The sequence below is a fragment of the Ursus americanus genome, chromosome 19 (genome assembly GCF_024610735.1).
Source record: "Ursus americanus isolate L20-20 chromosome 19, mUrsAme1.1.p, whole genome shotgun sequence".
Classification (NCBI taxonomy): domain Eukaryota; kingdom Metazoa; phylum Chordata; class Mammalia; order Carnivora; family Ursidae; genus Ursus; species Ursus americanus.
In genome coordinates, this window is record NC_142145.1 from 54,033,954 (window position 1) to 54,050,725 (window position 16,772).

The window sequence follows — 16,772 nt, forward strand, 5'->3', positions numbered from 1 at the left end:
AATTGGTCATGTATTTACATGATTTTTACATAATTACAAGTGTTTCATCTTCTTTGAAATAAAATTGGAAAAAGAGAAGACAAGGCTCAGAATTCGAGACTCCCTTGTGTAATTTGTAGCACATGATAAAGAATCTTTCATGAAACAGGTGTTCAGTTATTGCTAAATAAATATGAGAATAAAAGAAATAACATCAGGCTCTGGGGAAACAATGAACAGACTTTATAGTGAATAGTACATAAAAGGTTGCTAATTGAATAGCAGATTTTCATCATCACACACATTCATAGATAATAACTACCACATTAAAATTTATATTGGCAGAAATGGTAGGATTTGTGTATAATTTTTTTTTTTTACTAATACCCATCCAGACTTGAGCAGTTGACTTGCTTCATGGGACTTTACAAAGATACTCAACTTCTGGGGCACATGGGTGGCTCAGTTGGTTAAGCATCTGCCTTTGGCCCTGCATCAGGCTTCCTGCTCAGGAGGGAGTCTGCTTCTCCCTCTCCTGCTGCCCAGCCCCCCATGCTGTCTGTCTCTCTCAAATAAATAAAATCTTTTTAAAAAAAGGAAAGGACTCAACTTCTGATAATATTGCAGGGAAAGACAATGCTTTGGTGGGATCTTGGTGAAGAAAGTAGCAAATTAGAAACTGAACTAGAAAACATACTTTTTTTGGTAGTTATTATCGCTCTGTATTTTGTCATGGAGGAATTAATATGCTAATTATTAACAGTAGCCAACCCTCATATTGTGCTCAGTGTGTATCAGATATTGTTTGATGTGATTACAGAACAAGTCATTTAAAATTCATAATACTGCTTGAATATGTTCTATTATCATAATTTTACAGATTAGGAGATTAAGCAATAGAGGACTTGAGTGACTTGCCCAAAATCACGCAGTAAGTGGAAGAGGCTGGATTAGAATCCCCAGAAATCTGGCCTCACGGTCCTTTCCATTAGCCGTCTAGCTACGTCATCACCTGAAATTTAAGACCAATACGTGTGACCACCACATCAAGAATAACAAATACTGTAATTGTCAAACTATGTGACATCTGTCATTGTAATTTTTACATCTTAGGAAGGGTATGAGCAGCAAATTATCAACAGCTAAGAAGACACAGTTATTTTGACCTTGACACAGTTCTCTCTTGAGAAACCTGTGTGAGTTATACAGGTCTGGACTGAACACAGAAACAGGAAATCAGGTGCAGGCCCTGTATGAAATCAAGAATTGCTTTGTGTGAAAAGAACTTTTGTAAACGGCAGAACATAAATCAGATTGGAATGGGGGGTAGCATGCTTTTATTTGGTTAAATGTCTTGTGTTCGTCTTCCCTTGTTTCACAGTCCATACTTGAGAGTGTTCCCGCTCCACCAGTTCATTCCAACGGATCTGTAGACCCTGGACAGTCCGCTCAGAATGCAGTGAGTGGTGAGTGACACATCCTTCTATATTGAACTTAAGCTGTGTCTTTTCGCTTTTGTTCTGGCACTCAGTACAGTCAGCAGTGACTTTGTCAAGGCAAAATGTGTGGGTTTTTTTTCCCATTTGGATTCTATCACTCCAGCACTCACTCCCTGCCAGCTCCAAACACCCTATTCTGTCACACCAGACAAAATTAATTGAGCCAAATTGGAAGCAGAACCTTTTTCTCCTTCACTACCATCACATCATTTAGAAACTACTCACTTGGGTGGTGTCTTTGATTTGAGGTCTCTTTCACAAGTAATCTGGATCTGCTTAATAGCTGCGAGTAGGCCAGGGAGTAAGACACTTCCAAAAATCTCTACTTATGCTCAAGAGTATATAACACCAGAGCAGCTCCAACATACAAGGCTACAGGGTTAGCTTTTAACTGGGCCTTTTCCACTTCAGTTTTGAATTTTTAATTAGTGTTTCTGTTTAAAATGTTAAAATCTGTTGATTTGTAAATTTCTCCATATAATTTTTAATGTAAGATTAAGTCTTCTATTATTTGTTTTTGTTGTTGTTGTTCTTTTTGTTCTATTTGGTTGTCCTTTAGTCACTGTCTATAGAAGAGGGGTAAAAAAGATGAGTTCTCTTTTTTATAATCAAATGGGCTCAGTATGGAATGCAAAATCCTCCACATAGAAAATAGGCTCTTTCAGGGCTCTACTTTGGTGAGACTTGAACTTTCCCTAAATATGTGCTCCTTCTCATATACAACAGAACTTCATACTTTCAGCGTTAGCTTCAAAATTCAAATAAGTTGGGGTGATGAAAGTGTTCTCATGTTTGTTATTCAGTTCAAATCATGCCACTAAAATATAAATGTCTGCTTGGGGTGATTTGGTGGTTTGGAACACTGTAATCACTGCACTCTGAAGAATCTGTCCATAGAGCCTTAAGAAGTTAGAGTATTATTGGGTGCCTGGATGGCTCAGTTGGTTGGGTGTCTAACTCTTTATTTCAGATCTGGTCGTGATCTTGGGGTCCTGGGATTGAGTACCCCTGTGTTGAGCCCCTCACTCAGCAGGAAGTCTGCTTCCCTCCCTCCCTCTCTGCCCCTTCCCCCACTCATAGGCACTCACTTGTGTGCTCTCTCTCTTTCTCAAATACATAAATCTTTTTTTAAAAAAGAAGTTAGAGTATTATTTAAAAATCAGTCTTCTTCCACTTTAAATGCAAACCTCTGTATGGTGAGAGAAAATCAAAACTCCTCCTTGGCCATCTCCTATGTTTTTACTGTATGCATTTATTGTATTTTTGATTAGTGTTTCTGTTAAAAATTTTAAAATCTGTTGATTTGCAAATTTCTCCAATTAACCTTTAATGTAAGATTAATTAGGTCTTCTGTTATTTCTTTTCGTTGTTGTTATTCTTTTTGTTCTATTTGGTTTTCCTTTAGTCACTGTCTATAGAAGAGGGTAAAAGAGATGAGTTCTCTTTTTTATTAAAATCATATTTTTTTTCACTGCATATGAACAGTTTTTACAGGCAATAGAAAAAGATGTCACCCCAAATCTTAGTCAGAAGTCATAGTTTAGGATTACTCAAATGATTTCTTGATTCACTTGTTTTTGGCCAAGGAATCTATTGTCTTAATTTCAAACTACCCTCGGAGAATGTGGGACATTTCTTGTCACCCATTTGGCTCTTTCTTAATAAACAGCATAGGAGGTCAGGTAACCAAATGAAATCACAAGAATTTGGATCAATTTACATGAAAAAACCTAGTAGTAAAGTCCAAATTGAATTTGAACACATCCTAAGAGACAAACATCCCATAGTTTGGGAGAAACAACAAGAAAAGTGAATTTTTTAGTGGGGTCTTTGCCCATTCTCCCTCTTCCTTTAAGCTTCTGCTTCCCCAGGAGTAGGAACATTGGGTTTAGATGGACTTAATTGTAATATCATAACATATAGAAGAAATACCTCATTTGTGGGCTTTCCTCTAGTAATCCTCAATGCCTTTCATGAGATATAAAAATCTAAGATTAAAAACATTAGATGAAATAGAAAGTTTGTTTGGATAATGATTATAGAAATTCATTCATATGGAAGTCCGATGACCCCACATTACTGTTTAACTGAAATCCTCTAGGTGAGTCTGATTCTGTTCCTTGGATGTAAACATTCTGATGTGCTTATAGGTTAACTTAGAAATATTTTGTGCTTCTTTTACAGTACATGATATTTATTGATTAAATGGCATATAAAAAATTATACATCCTTTATTTTAGATGACGATTATCTGAAAAACAAAATTCCACCAGAAACTGAAGAGCTGTCCTTTGAAGTATCTTATTCAGAAATGGTTACGGAGGCGCCAAAAAGAAGTAAATTTAAGAAGTCAGATTTTAAGAAAGAGGACTATGCTTTAACTGTATGTAAAACCTTTCATGGTTATTCCAATAATCTCCTATGACTTTTCCATGGGACAAATTAGGATTTTTTTTTTAATGTGTGTGTGTGTGTGTGTAGGGAGAGAGCAGGCATCAGTGTTGCATAACACCAGGGCACCATCTATTGTGCAGTGCACGGCCTGCCTGCCAGGCTGTACCTAGCAGCACTCGGTTGAGGAAGCGTTGTGAGAGTATATGCTTGAATACTGTTTTACAGAGGAAATAGGATTTCCTGGCTTGTGTGATTTCCTACAGTTTATATCCTTACTTACAAGTTAATGGAGATTCTAACTATATACCTACTTGTGCCTCTAGAAGCCACATATCAGTGGGGGTTACTGCAAAAAGTCACAGTCATTACAACAAGAAGTGAGCACTTGCAGAACAGGCACTAAAAATTCATCAAAAATAGATTCAAGAATTTATAATATTATTACAGAATAGGCAAGTAGAGCTATATTCTTCATTATCCTGAAAACCTCAGAATATATATCTATGTATCTCCAGGATATCATATCCTGAAAGCCCACTACGAGAACTACGTTACATTGATCCGTAGGCTACTCAGTAAATGCATTTGTGAAGAGTTCATGATGTAGAGCCCTGAATATTCTGTTATGATCAGAGCTGGGGCATGATGAGCAGCAGGGCTCAGGAAGTTTCAGGGCTAAACGATCATTCATATAGTCATATAAAAACTGGTAGAGTCTTTGCCTGGGCAGCCTGGACCATTCCCAGACAACAACCCCATGATGGGCGGGGTGGGGGGGGCAACACGGCAGGGGAAGAACTGTAAGCCTCTCTGAGTGTCTTCCACTAGCCTGGTGCTGTGCTAGGTATCCTCACTGTAATCACCCTGTGACTGCTCCTATTTTACAGTTAAAAAACTGAGGCTCAAAAAAGCTAAGTTAGACATCCAAAGCCTCACAGCGAGTAGGAGGCTAAGACAGGATTTAAACCTACATATGTCAAACTCTAAAACTCCTCCTGTCCCTAAGCAGCTTCTATGTTGGAGGGCACAGGGGTGTTCTGGGGCAAAAGAAGGAATCCAGTGGGACTCTGGTTTCAGGGGCATTCCTCCCTATCTTTAGAGAAAGTCATCCAAGAGAGGATGCCGGCCCCCAGTTCCTTCATTCAGGCTGAGATTTGGGTCACCTGGGGTGCAGGTCAGTCTCCCTGAAGAAGTTTGCATGGGACTTAGCAAGTGGTAATTACTCAATGAATGATTGCGGTTCTTGTCTCTGTTGTTGTTGCTATATATTACTGTTGTGTGGGGCCTTGGTCTCAGAAAGAAGGTAAAACAACTAAGTTTTTTATAGGACAAGGTATGCCCCAAACCACATTCTACATTTTGTTGTTTCACTTTTAAAATATTTGAGTTTTCACAGAGCAGTTGACTAAATGAACAAATGAATGAAGGAGTGGATGGTTTAAAAACCTCAAGAAAGCTCTGAGGGAGCCCCTATAGAGAATGTACAAAGCTTTGTAATTGAAATACCTGGGATTTTTCTACTTTAGCAATTTTTTTTTCCATACCAGATTTTTTGAGAGCAAAGCATACTTGTAGGTATTATATAAGAACAATTTATTTCTTAAAAGGTCTTACTTATTATAGTCTTCGCAGTATATCTAGATTGTTGAAGAGGTTTTTTGTTGTTGTTGTCATTTTACTGTATTTTGTTTCCTGTTGTGGAAATGGGAAATATAGCAATTCCATTGTCTCAAAATGATAGTGGGATTATTTGGTACTTTCTATGTATTTTTCTTTTTTAGAAATATTTGGACTTTTAATATCTGAATTTGAGGTTTAAGGTAGAATAACTACTGTCTCAGCAGGCCTTGTACATCACATTCAACGGGGAGATTAGTCTTTTAGAGGATGTAGAAGAGAATGGGTCATACCTGATTAAAGGACTGATGGTCCCCCAACCCGAAGAGATACATCAGAAGCTCTTCCGGGAGCACTTAGCTGTTGGGCTTTGTGCACATGTGTCACACGTACCCCTGCTAGGTACATTTCATATGGTGCCTGGGACATCAGTGGACAACACAGGATGCTTCTTATAAGAAAGATGTTTTCATGGTTGTGATGACAATGTGATAGTACACTTCAGACCACTGTTTTGTTTCTACTTTAGCTCAAGAGTGTTCTGCAAATGTTCTAAAAATCATTCATAATCTTTCTATGACACAGCTTGCTTCTCAGAGATTTTTTACAAGTAGCATGTTTTGCTATACAGATTTAGAATGTCCAGGTGGCATTTGAATGAAAGGATAATAATTTTCCTTTGCCATAAGAAATAAATATCTTCAATATGTATTTTAGAAATTTATTGTCCGGAAAACCAGATTCGGCCTAACTGAAGCAGGAGATCTGTCTGCTGAAGATATGAAGAAAATCCGCCATCTTTCTCTGATTGAACTGACCGCCTTTTTTGATGCCTTTGGAATTCAACTGAAAAGAAACAAAACTGAGAAAGTAAAAGGACGAGGTAGTTAGGACAGGTTTCTTCTGATTTTAACACTTTGACACACTGGAATAAGATAATGCTTTGCTGATTCTTTTTTTCTTTCTTTCTTTTCCATTTTACAATGAAGATAATGGTATTTTTGGAGTTCCACTTACAGTCCTATTAGACAATGACCGAAAGAAGGACCCTGGAGTGAAGGTCCCCCTGGTGTTACAAAAAGTGAGTGAAATGTAAATGACTGGGGAAATAATAGAGCCTCCTCCTGCTTGCAGTTTGGAGTTGTGAACCCGCTAATGAATTGTCTTGTATATTTAAAGACACTAACCCTTGGTGATTTTCAGCTTTCTTCATGCATTCCAATAGCATCCTACAGCACTTGTAACCAGTTTGCCTTGCTGCAGACTTTTGCCTGTTGCACTGTCGGACTATAAAGCATCAGGTGATGGACACAGATGCTCTCTCACATGGCCTCCTTCTGTTTTATTTTTTCCAAGTACTTTCTAAAGGTTACTTGTGTGTGTTATATGTTTGTGTGTGTATTTGAATATTCTCTGCAGAATACAAGATGACCATTAGTTATCAGCTGTACATTTACTGATTATTTTAGTATTTGCCAAGTTCTTTCACAGATTGGATATTTTTAAATATGTATGTGTAATCATTTAAATAGAATTTGCCAAACAAAGCCCCATAAAGCCTAAAACCCACTTTTCTGGTGGTTTTTCAGGTATGACTAAGAAGATGGGATACATTTAGATAAAGAAGAAGTTTGGTAGAAGGGAGTTTGAAAAATGATATTACCTTAACTGTCATCCACCAGTATCTCTGTGACCATCATTGCTCAATAGATGATTTAATTTTAAGTAATGTTTTTTATAGCCAACAATTTACACTGGTTTACTCAAGTATGCATTTATTCAACAGTGACATCCAGTGGCACATTTAAAATCCCAAGCCCTAAACACAAATCTTGTTGCACTTTAAATTGAGTTTTTAAGTAATGTAGAAAAATATTGACTGAGGAAACGTAAACTTACCTTATTCACAGTAACAATGCCACGGCTCTTTACAGGGTACTCTCTAAGCTTTGCTGTCAGGGCCTCAGACTGAGCAACTTCTCAAGTCAGGCGATTGATTGCTGCTGATAATGGCAGAGGACGGTGATGAGAGAGCCAGAGGGTGCTGGCGACATGCCAGCATGCACAGGGCATCTGAGGGTGCTTCCCCTGAGCAGGTGCCGCCGTATGCTAGCATGGGCAGTCAGCACGGAGCAGCCCGAGCAGGCTGTGTTATCATCTCCCTTCTACTACTGAGGCCACTGAGGCAGAGGAGGGTGAGACACCTTACCCTGGAACGTACAGCCAGCCAGGAGGAAGGGCGACAGGGAGCGCAGCATATGTCCACGGCCGAAGTCCATGGTGACACAAAGATTTTCTTTCCTTCCTTGAATTAGAACTAGAATGATGACCTCTGTCTTCTGTGTAAAGGACAGAGTTTGAAGACAACGCATAATAATCTAAGACTGAGGAGATTCAGCACATGAATTTATATTATTATGTAGCTGCAAAAACGTAGCGTGTAACTTAGCCAACGGAAAGTACACAGTAAATGCTAGTTCAACTAAGTCTGGATTTATATCATCTTAGCAACTCCATGCATGTTAGCTATTGCTATTCCTGGTATCAACTATTCCTCATTGAAGACAGCTGAAGGTATTATTCTTCCACTCCTACAGGAGAGCCTTTTTTTATGGACATATTTCCTTGGCCTAAATATCCATTTTTCTCCCAACCTATAAGAACTACCTTAGTTCAGGCAGCACCATTTCTTGAAGGGAAAATAGCAGAGACTCTGGACCCTCCTCTTACAGTGTAAGCACAAATAAGTCACTTAGCCTCTCCGTGCCTCGGTCTCCTCAGCAGTTGGACGGGATGCGATTAGCACCTGTGTGGTAGGATTAGTGTGAGGATTAAATAAGTTAATAGATGGCAAAGTGCTGAGAAAGAGACATCGGACACAGTAAGTGCACAATAAATGTTATGTTATTACGTTAACAATATCATCTTCATTATCACGATGGGAAACTACTGTTGCCCTTAGAGGTGGTTGTGAACATTTCACAGAGCATTCAAATCCCAGGAACGTGTATATGCATGGGAATTTATTTATTGTTGTCACCATCACTGTTATTTCAGATGTTTATCATTGTATGGAGGTATTCATTTTTATAATGTATCATTGCTTTTAGTTTTTTGAGAAAGTCGAGGAATCGGGCCTGGAATCTGAAGGAATTTTTCGACTTTCGGGATGCACTGCCAAAGTCAAGGTACTGAATATTTTCTGTCTTTCTAGTGGGAGACCTAAGCTAGCGAGACCCAGTTTACATAGGCCCCAGGTATCAAGTCCTTTGTTGTTGTTGTTTTTGATAGGACCACTTGACCCTACCTAGTGTTGCTGGATACCTATGATTAAATGTTGTTCCATGATCCTGAGTTGTGTATCCTTTTATTTTTTAGAACAACATCAGTAAAAAAAACAGCAACAGCGAAACAACCCACCAATTCACCATGAAAAACTGCTGCTTACCTTTAGTTTGGAAAAGTTGAAATGTCCCATCACTGTTTTCTGGGTGAAACATTTTAGTTTGCTGTGTTCTGCTCAGTCATGGAATTCACCAAGCCAATATTACATGAGCCCTTATTTCCAGTATCAGTTGCTTTATTTATTTTTTATGTACTATTTTTTTAGAGCAGGGGAGAGGGAGAGAGAAAATCTTAAGCAGGCTCCACGCCCAGTGCAGAGCCGGATGTGGGGCTCGATCTTACAACCCTGAGATCATGACCTGAGCTGAAATCAAGAGTCAGACCCTTAACTGACTGACGTACCCAGGTGCCCCCTATTATCAGTTGCTTTAAACTTAGGAACATTGTTTGGCTATCTTTTTAATGAAAGTCCTTTTAAGAATATGTAGGAATGGCTTTCACTACTGCAGTTCACTCAGTAGTTCTAAAACCTAGTTTTATTGAAGGTAATGTTAATTTCTATATAAAACCACCTGTGTAGTGTGATTCCTTTTGCTTTGCTTTCTTACTTCTATGTAGTGGCAAACGCTGCAGTGCCATAAAGGAAAGAATCACTAAAAAGAAAAACTTTTCTTATGAATTTCCAGTAAGATATCCTACTTTGTCTACTGGGGGGCATCACAGTGAGGAGTTTCACTCTGCCCTGGAATCACTCCCTGGCTGGTAGACATGAGAACCTGAGCAGTTTTAAAATCAGTCCTTGAGGGAAAAAAAGTCTCAGGATGAGGGAAAAATTAACTTGGTTGCAATGTGTAGAGGTGGGAGAGCATCTCTTCATTAATTTATTTTGGTACATGTTTTGGGAAATTCTATTTGTATCAGAAATATCAGAGTTTTTATTTAGAAGTGTGATGCGATGTTTTTGTAAGTAGAAATGGAGAATAAATAGGCTGCGTGTATTGGAAGCTCCAGAAGGCCGATTCTGAGGTGGAGTCAGGAGTAGAAGAGGCATAGTGCTTCTGAAGGGTGCAGGGGAGGAAGCCACGCTGGGAAGCTGCGCCTCAGACCAGATGCAGGGCTGGCGCTGGCCTTCCCTGCCCCTCGGAGTAGCCCCTCACCAGGCCGAGGGGCCCGGCACCAGCTTCCACACCCACAGGCACTGCTCGGGCTTCCTGTGAAGAAGGGGATGAGGCAGACAAGCGGGTGCTGACTGCTGTCAGAGTCAGCCGTCAGGAGTCTCCTGCATTATTTTATGCAGATAATTCGTTTGTGAAGGAGGTCTGAGCAGTGCACCATTTTGCCAGTGGCAGGAAGGATTGGGGCATTTGGAGAGCTGTCACTTCCCTGGGAATAGAGATCGCTAGAGGCTGGAACAAAGTCATTTGAAAGGCAAGAAAATTCTAATGGTTCCTCAAGGTGTGTTCTTTCTAAATTGAGTCTGCTTTTTGTCTTCGATCCTCATAAGTATGGTTGTTATATGTACCCTGGATCAGAAGATGAAAGTTGTCCTATCTATAGAGTCAGAGAACCAAAATGAAGTCGGAGAAACAAATTTCTTAGACACAGTTAGACCTCATTCCTCTAAACCTCCCCTCCATAATTGGGAAGCGGTATTTGCACAGATTCTTTCTGGCTCCCCTGTGTGTGTGTGTGTGTGTGTGTGTGTGTGTGTGTGTGTGTGTGTGTAAAACATAATGGAGATGATTTAAAACTGTCTTTTTCAAAATAATCAAAAGGTGACAGCATTGTACAACCTTTGTTGTGTGCACGAAGTTTAACACCGTTTCTTTAGCTAAATCTTTGACCGAAAAATGCTTACCAAAGGCTAATAATTCCTTCAGAGTGTTCTTATAGGCACATGCATTCCTGAACCATATTTAGGGGAAAATCCCTTTGCTCCCCTAATCGGTTTTATGTAGTTTCAGCCTATTCATTCCATCTCTTATTCGTCTGAAAATGTAATCCAGATGTTTTCATGGTTTGAGCTCCAGGAAAACCAATGTGAGAGAAATCTGGGCCAGCAAACAGAAACAGGGGAATATCATAGTTAGAAAGACACTGTAACTTGATCTATTAAAGGGGTCTTTATATCTCCTTTTTGTTCAGACTTTAAACTACTTGTGTAAATTCTTCTGTTAGACTAGTTTTTCTAGAAATGTGCTTGAGGAAAGATAGTTTAAAAAAACTCCATTATAATTATCCTCAAATGTGCCAAATGGATGACGCGAACACTAATGTATCATTGTGAACAATCTTGTGCTTTCAAGGCCTGGTGAGACTAACAGGGGCACAGCCCTGGGGGGGAGCTGCTAGCTTTGGCCGCACAGGGAACACAACAATGGAGCCCATTCCTGTATTCGAGGCCTCAGATCATTTGGAACCAATTTAATGCTTTGCTGTTTCCAGTGATTTTCTTTTCCAAAAATGACAGAAATTTGAGCCAAACACTGGGGAATACATTTTATGGAAGAAGGCAGGCTGTTTGACATGCGAGATTTTCCTTCTTTTTTTTTTTTCTTTTGACTCGTTTCAATTACTCTGAGGCAACTCTAAATGTTTCATAATTGTGTTACCTGCTCTACTGGTTTCCCTTCCTGAACTGGTTTTTGAAGCTGAAGGTGGGTCATTTGCATTTTTATAAAACTACCTCGGAAATGGAAGCAAGTTGTATATTTGCTCAGAGCAGTTTGAAGGACATGACATCTGACCCCGGCCTAGTGTTCTCATTCACTTTGGACAGAAAACATGACTTCTTTAACCTCTAAATGCTTCCTTCCTGTCTTTGGCAAGCTGAATTCAACACCTGGTTTATGGTTTCATGTTTAGGACCACCATGGAAATGCCGGCTCTGCTCCTATGTCCCTCAGTCTTTTTTCTGGTCAAAAGGAGGAGAGGACAATCTTTTTCTCTGTTTTGTTTTATTCTGGCCATCCAGACAAGATGAAGAGATACCGTTACCCAAATAACCACACATGCATGGGTTGCCCATAGTAATACTACTTAAGGTTATTGCAGACCAAGAGCAGGGGGATGTTATGAGCAGCCTGCGTTTATTGAGAGCTTACTGTGTGGCGGGCCCTCCCCACTGAGCTTTACATCTGATTCAATCTCCGTGAAGTCATTTTATTTATTTGTGTATTTATGTATTTATTTATTTTAAAGATTATATTTATTTATTTGACCGAGAGAGACCGCGAGAGAGGGAACACAAGCAGGGGAGGGACAGAGGGAGAACTAGACTCCCTGCTGATCCGGGAGCCCAATGCGGGGCTTGATCCCAGGACCCTGGGATCAGGACCTGAGTCAAAGGCAGACGCTTAACGACTGAGCCACCGAGGTGCCCCTGAAGTCGTTTTAATATCACTGTTACCCAGTGAGAAACTTGAGGCATAGGCTTTAGAACTAGTCAGTTGTGGAGCTGGGATAAAAACCTAAAGAATCTGGTCATAGAGCCTGCTCTTGGTAGTGGAGCCATGTTGCCTGTTAAGCACACAGGGAACCGCCGGCAGGTTAGAATGGTGGTCATGTCGTGTTTCAGTCAGCTTCCTACAGAGGGATGTGGGAGATGAATTTGAATTATTTTGCTCTCGCTGGTGCTTCCTGCATCCTTGAAAACAGTTTCCCCTTTGCTTTGTAGCACCAGGCAATGGATGGAAGACATTTGCTGCTTTCCCTGTACTTCTTGTTAACAACACCTGCATGTACCCATGACCCCAGCTAGCAGTCAGAGTCATTTTGGACTGTTACTTCACCTTCTGAATAATCCATCACTGATTTGTGAGAATTTTCTCTCTCAGGCATTCCATCAATGCCACTTCTCCTTTCTGTCTTATAGTTGCTTATCCAGGTTAGTCCTTGATTTTCCAGAAATGGTGCTATGGCCCAGTAGCTAGTCTCCTTGCCTATAGTCTGTTCCCCAAAAAGCATCAAGCCTTGTTCTCCTCCAAATTGCTTTCCCATCTGGCTATCAGAAAAGATAAATCTCACCTTGTTCTCCTGCTTGGACATGTTCCGTGTTGCCTCGTGGCCCATTGATTGAAGTTCAGTCCCCTGAGGGCTGGCTCTGGTCTGCACCCCAACAACACTGAACTAATTGGAGTTCCCCAGACCCAGTGGGTCTCCTTGCATTTGTACCACTGCTGGAACACTTCCTGCTGTCTGGAGTACCCTTCTATTTTCTCTTCCCCTGACAAGCTCCTCAATGGCTCGAGACTTGACCTGAGCAGAGTTGGATTCTCCTCTTTCCTGGCCACATAGCATCCAATATGTGACCTGAGTTAGCATCATGAGTTTATAGAACTCCATTCACAGAACTGCAAGATGCCTAAAAGCAATGGATCCCGTGCATCCTTCTCTTACCAGAGCCCAGTCTGTTCTTTCAATCTGGGAAGTGCTTTGTATGTATGCTTCAGTGCTTTACAGAGTGTATTTATCAGCAAAGGATTGGCTTCATTTGCTCTATTATTCCTATTAGATTGAGAGCTTCTCAAGGACAAGAAGAAAATCTCCTTTTGCTGTCACTAATAAGGGCTAGAGGGTGGCTTGGAATCCTGTCTCTGCAAGGGATGTGTACTGCCAGGGTGTCCCCCGTGTCGCAGGCTCAGGGAGCCATGAGAGCATTAATGTCTGGGCTGGTGAATGAGCTGCAGCATGGTAGGGAAAGGTCAGATGTGCAGACTGACTCTGACTGTGTGTGACTCAAGGCTGGAAGGCCTCAAAGACACTGACGGTTTTCAGAGTTCTCTTTTTGGAATAGTTAGTGTCAGTTGGGGAACTGCTACAACTACCTGCTATTAATAAGTAAACTCTGTATGCAATTCAAGGGGATGGTAGAAAATGAGTTTGAAAAAGAAACATGGAGAATGGCGGCACTGATAATCAAATGAATTGATAATGTGAACTGTATAACCCAACTAAAACTTAATGGAGGCTTAGTGATTTTTTTAAAGTATTTACACAGTGTTCCAAACCTTATGAAGGATTGGGCAAGCATGCAAACATGTGGAAGACATGTGTACCTCTTGGCATAACACTTTGCTGTAACTGCTCCAGGAAGATGTCATTGGTCTGCATGTTGCCGTGAGGTCAGAGTTCCTTTATTGGGATATTTTTCATTCTGTATGAGAACTAGCTGAGAGGCATGCATTCTTGATCTAATTTAGAAGTAGATGACAGGATGGCAGAAGGAAGGGATCATGAAAAAAAAAAAGGGGGAAGTGGAGGCTTTTGTCAAATCAGTACATTTATCCTGTGGGGATACGTGGTATTCTGCCAAAACCACAGAAACAAAACTATGATCTGAGTAAAGAATTTTATAGTTCTGTAGAATTAGCAGATTATCTCAAGATTAACATTATTCTTAAAAGATTTTAGAAAAATTCATTCAGAAATAGCTATTTCGGTTCTTTAATTATGTTGAAAAGTTAGTCTTGATAGATATCGGCTTTTCAATCCATTTACAAAAATAGTTTATGTAATGACAGTTTTTAAAAGGGAAAGGGGTATCAGGTGGTAGAAAGGCCATGAGTATTGACTGTTTTTCTTGATTTTCAGCAATACCGTGAAGAACTGGATGCCAAGTTTAATGCTGATAAATTTAAATGGGACAGAATGTGCCATAGAGAAGCTGCAGTAATGTTGAAGGCATTTTTCAGAGAACTACCCACCTCTGTCTTCCCTGTGGAATATATACCTGCCTTCATCACTCTCATGGAAAGTAGGTGGCAGAAGTTAAGTGTGAATGGACTAAGATATAAGGTCCATAAAGTGACACAGAGCAAAAGAAAGCTGCATAATCAAATGCGATCATAAATGTGCAGATGTCCCGTTTCCTGGCAGTGCTTGGTGAAATATTGAGTTTGATGGTAAACAGTCCTCTCTTTTCCGTAAGTCTGGTAGATACAATTTAGTGGCTTTTATGATTGTGAAAAGAGAGGATTGCAGATAGACCAGGCTCCTGAGATTTTAATCCCTGCTCAACCGTCTGTTAGCCGTGTAGTCAAACTTTCTGAGCTTCATTGCTGCACCTATAAACTACAGATAATAATTGTTTGTCAGGTTGATGTGGTTATTGAATGAAGACATCCCGAATAGTGCTTGGTGCGTGATAGTCCTTCCAAAAATAGAAGGTCTCTCCCTTCTTTAAATCCAAGGTCCTGGGTTTGATTATGTGTAACACACAATAAATGCTACACAGAAGGTGTTTTGTCTCTGAAAACTACAAAGGCACAGAGATTAGGTCCTAAGTGAGGAACTTGGATAAAAGCATGGAAATGGAAAGTGTTGTGTTGTATTTGGCAATGGAAGAATAACTTGGCATGGTTTTAGCCTCAGGGTTGAATATTGTGGAGATGTGACAAGAGAGAAATTGAGAAAAGCAGACTAGGTTTACATGATAGGGGCTTTGACTACTAACCGGAGGAATTCAGGGGTCACAAGCCTAACTCTGTACAAAGCTGTTAAATAAATGGCAATTCTACATGGACAGAAAAGGCCCGTGGACAAACTGAAAGGACACACCCCTTACAAAAAGGTTGGCCACTGCTCAACTCTAGATAACCATTCTAGTGGTTACCGTGCGGGAATGAGAGCCAAAATCCACACTTTAATAGGAAAACTGTTAATTCGAAAATATCAGCCACAAATTCAAATTTGAAAACACTCTGTGAGCCAAACAAATGATATCTGTATCGACCAGTTTACAACTTCCTGCAGGTTGACCAGAACTATAAAATCCTTAAAACCACAATGAAAGAAAATAATAGGTCCTAAGTCTTATGACATAATTTGTCCTAAAAAATAGTAGGTTCTAAATCTTTAAAGATTTTAACTAACTCAGATTCATAAAATAATCCTTTGTGTCTTAAGAGAATATGATAGGCAAGGCAGTTTTTTCCTAAGCTTTAATTCACATTCCATCTGTGACTAGTATCTCTTTTCTTTGTAAGATGTAGTGTTTTGTTTTCTGAGAGAAGCTTGCAAATAAAGAGAGAAGAACTGGTTTGCTTCATTCTTTTTTTATTTCAGATATTGTGTTTTTCAGTTCTGGAATTTTCAGTTGGTGCCTTTTTTTTTTAATTGAAATATAATTTACATACAGTGTTATATTAGTTTTAGGTGTACAGTATAATGATTCAATAATTCGATACATTTTTCAGTGCTCATCATGATAAGTGTACTCTTAATACCCTTTATCTTTCTCACCCATCCCCTCCCACCTCCCCTCTGGCAACCACCAGGTTGTTCTTTATATATTTAAGAGTCTGTTTTTTTTGTCTCTTTTTTTGTTTGTTCATTTGTTTCTTAAATTGCACATGAGTAAAAAATCCTATGTCATTTTTCTTTCTCTGACTGCTTTCACTTCTTTTACCCTCTAGATCCATCCATGTTGTTGCAAATGACAAGATTTTGGGTTTTTTTATGGCTGAGTAGTATTCCATTATATGTATATGTGTGTGTGTGTACGTATACATACACACTTGTATACATTGTATGTATGTATACACACACATATACACCCCGCATCTTCTATATATTTTTTCCACATCATATTTTCTTTATCCATTCATCTGCTCTTGGATACTGGGGTTGCTTCCCTATCTTGGCTATTGTAAATAATGCTGCAGTAAACATAGGGGTGCCTATATCTTTTTGAATTCCAGTGGAATTACTGGATCATATGGTAATTATGTTTTTAACTTTTTGAGGAACGTCATAGGATTTTCCACAGTGGCTGCACCAATTTGCATTCCCACCAGCTGTGCATAAGTGTTCCTTTTTCTTCACATCCTCACCAACACTTGTTACATCTTGTGTTGTTTTTTTTTTATTTAAGTCATTCTGACAGGTGTAAGGTAATATCTCATTGTGGTTTTGATTTGCATTTTTTCATGTGTCTGC

General features: G+C 39.6%; 1 protein-coding gene across 5 annotated transcripts in view; it reads left to right on the top strand.

Annotated features, from left to right (window-relative positions):
* Window positions 1–16,772, top strand: part of ARHGAP28 (Rho GTPase activating protein 28) — a 197,342-nt gene that overhangs the window by 145,599 nt on the left and 34,971 nt on the right. For all 5 annotated transcript variants that reach the window (XM_087869965.1, XM_087869966.1, XM_045781953.2 and 2 more), the window contains 6 exons: window positions 1,361–1,445; window positions 3,719–3,861; window positions 6,207–6,372; window positions 6,479–6,570; window positions 8,600–8,677; window positions 14,427–14,589. In XM_087869965.1, coding sequence (XP_087726091.1) covers window positions 1,361–1,445; window positions 3,719–3,861; window positions 6,207–6,372; window positions 6,479–6,570; window positions 8,600–8,677; window positions 14,427–14,589 — 727 coding nt within the window. The remainder of the gene's footprint in view (window positions 1–1,360; window positions 1,446–3,718; window positions 3,862–6,206; window positions 6,373–6,478; window positions 6,571–8,599; window positions 8,678–14,426; window positions 14,590–16,772) is intronic.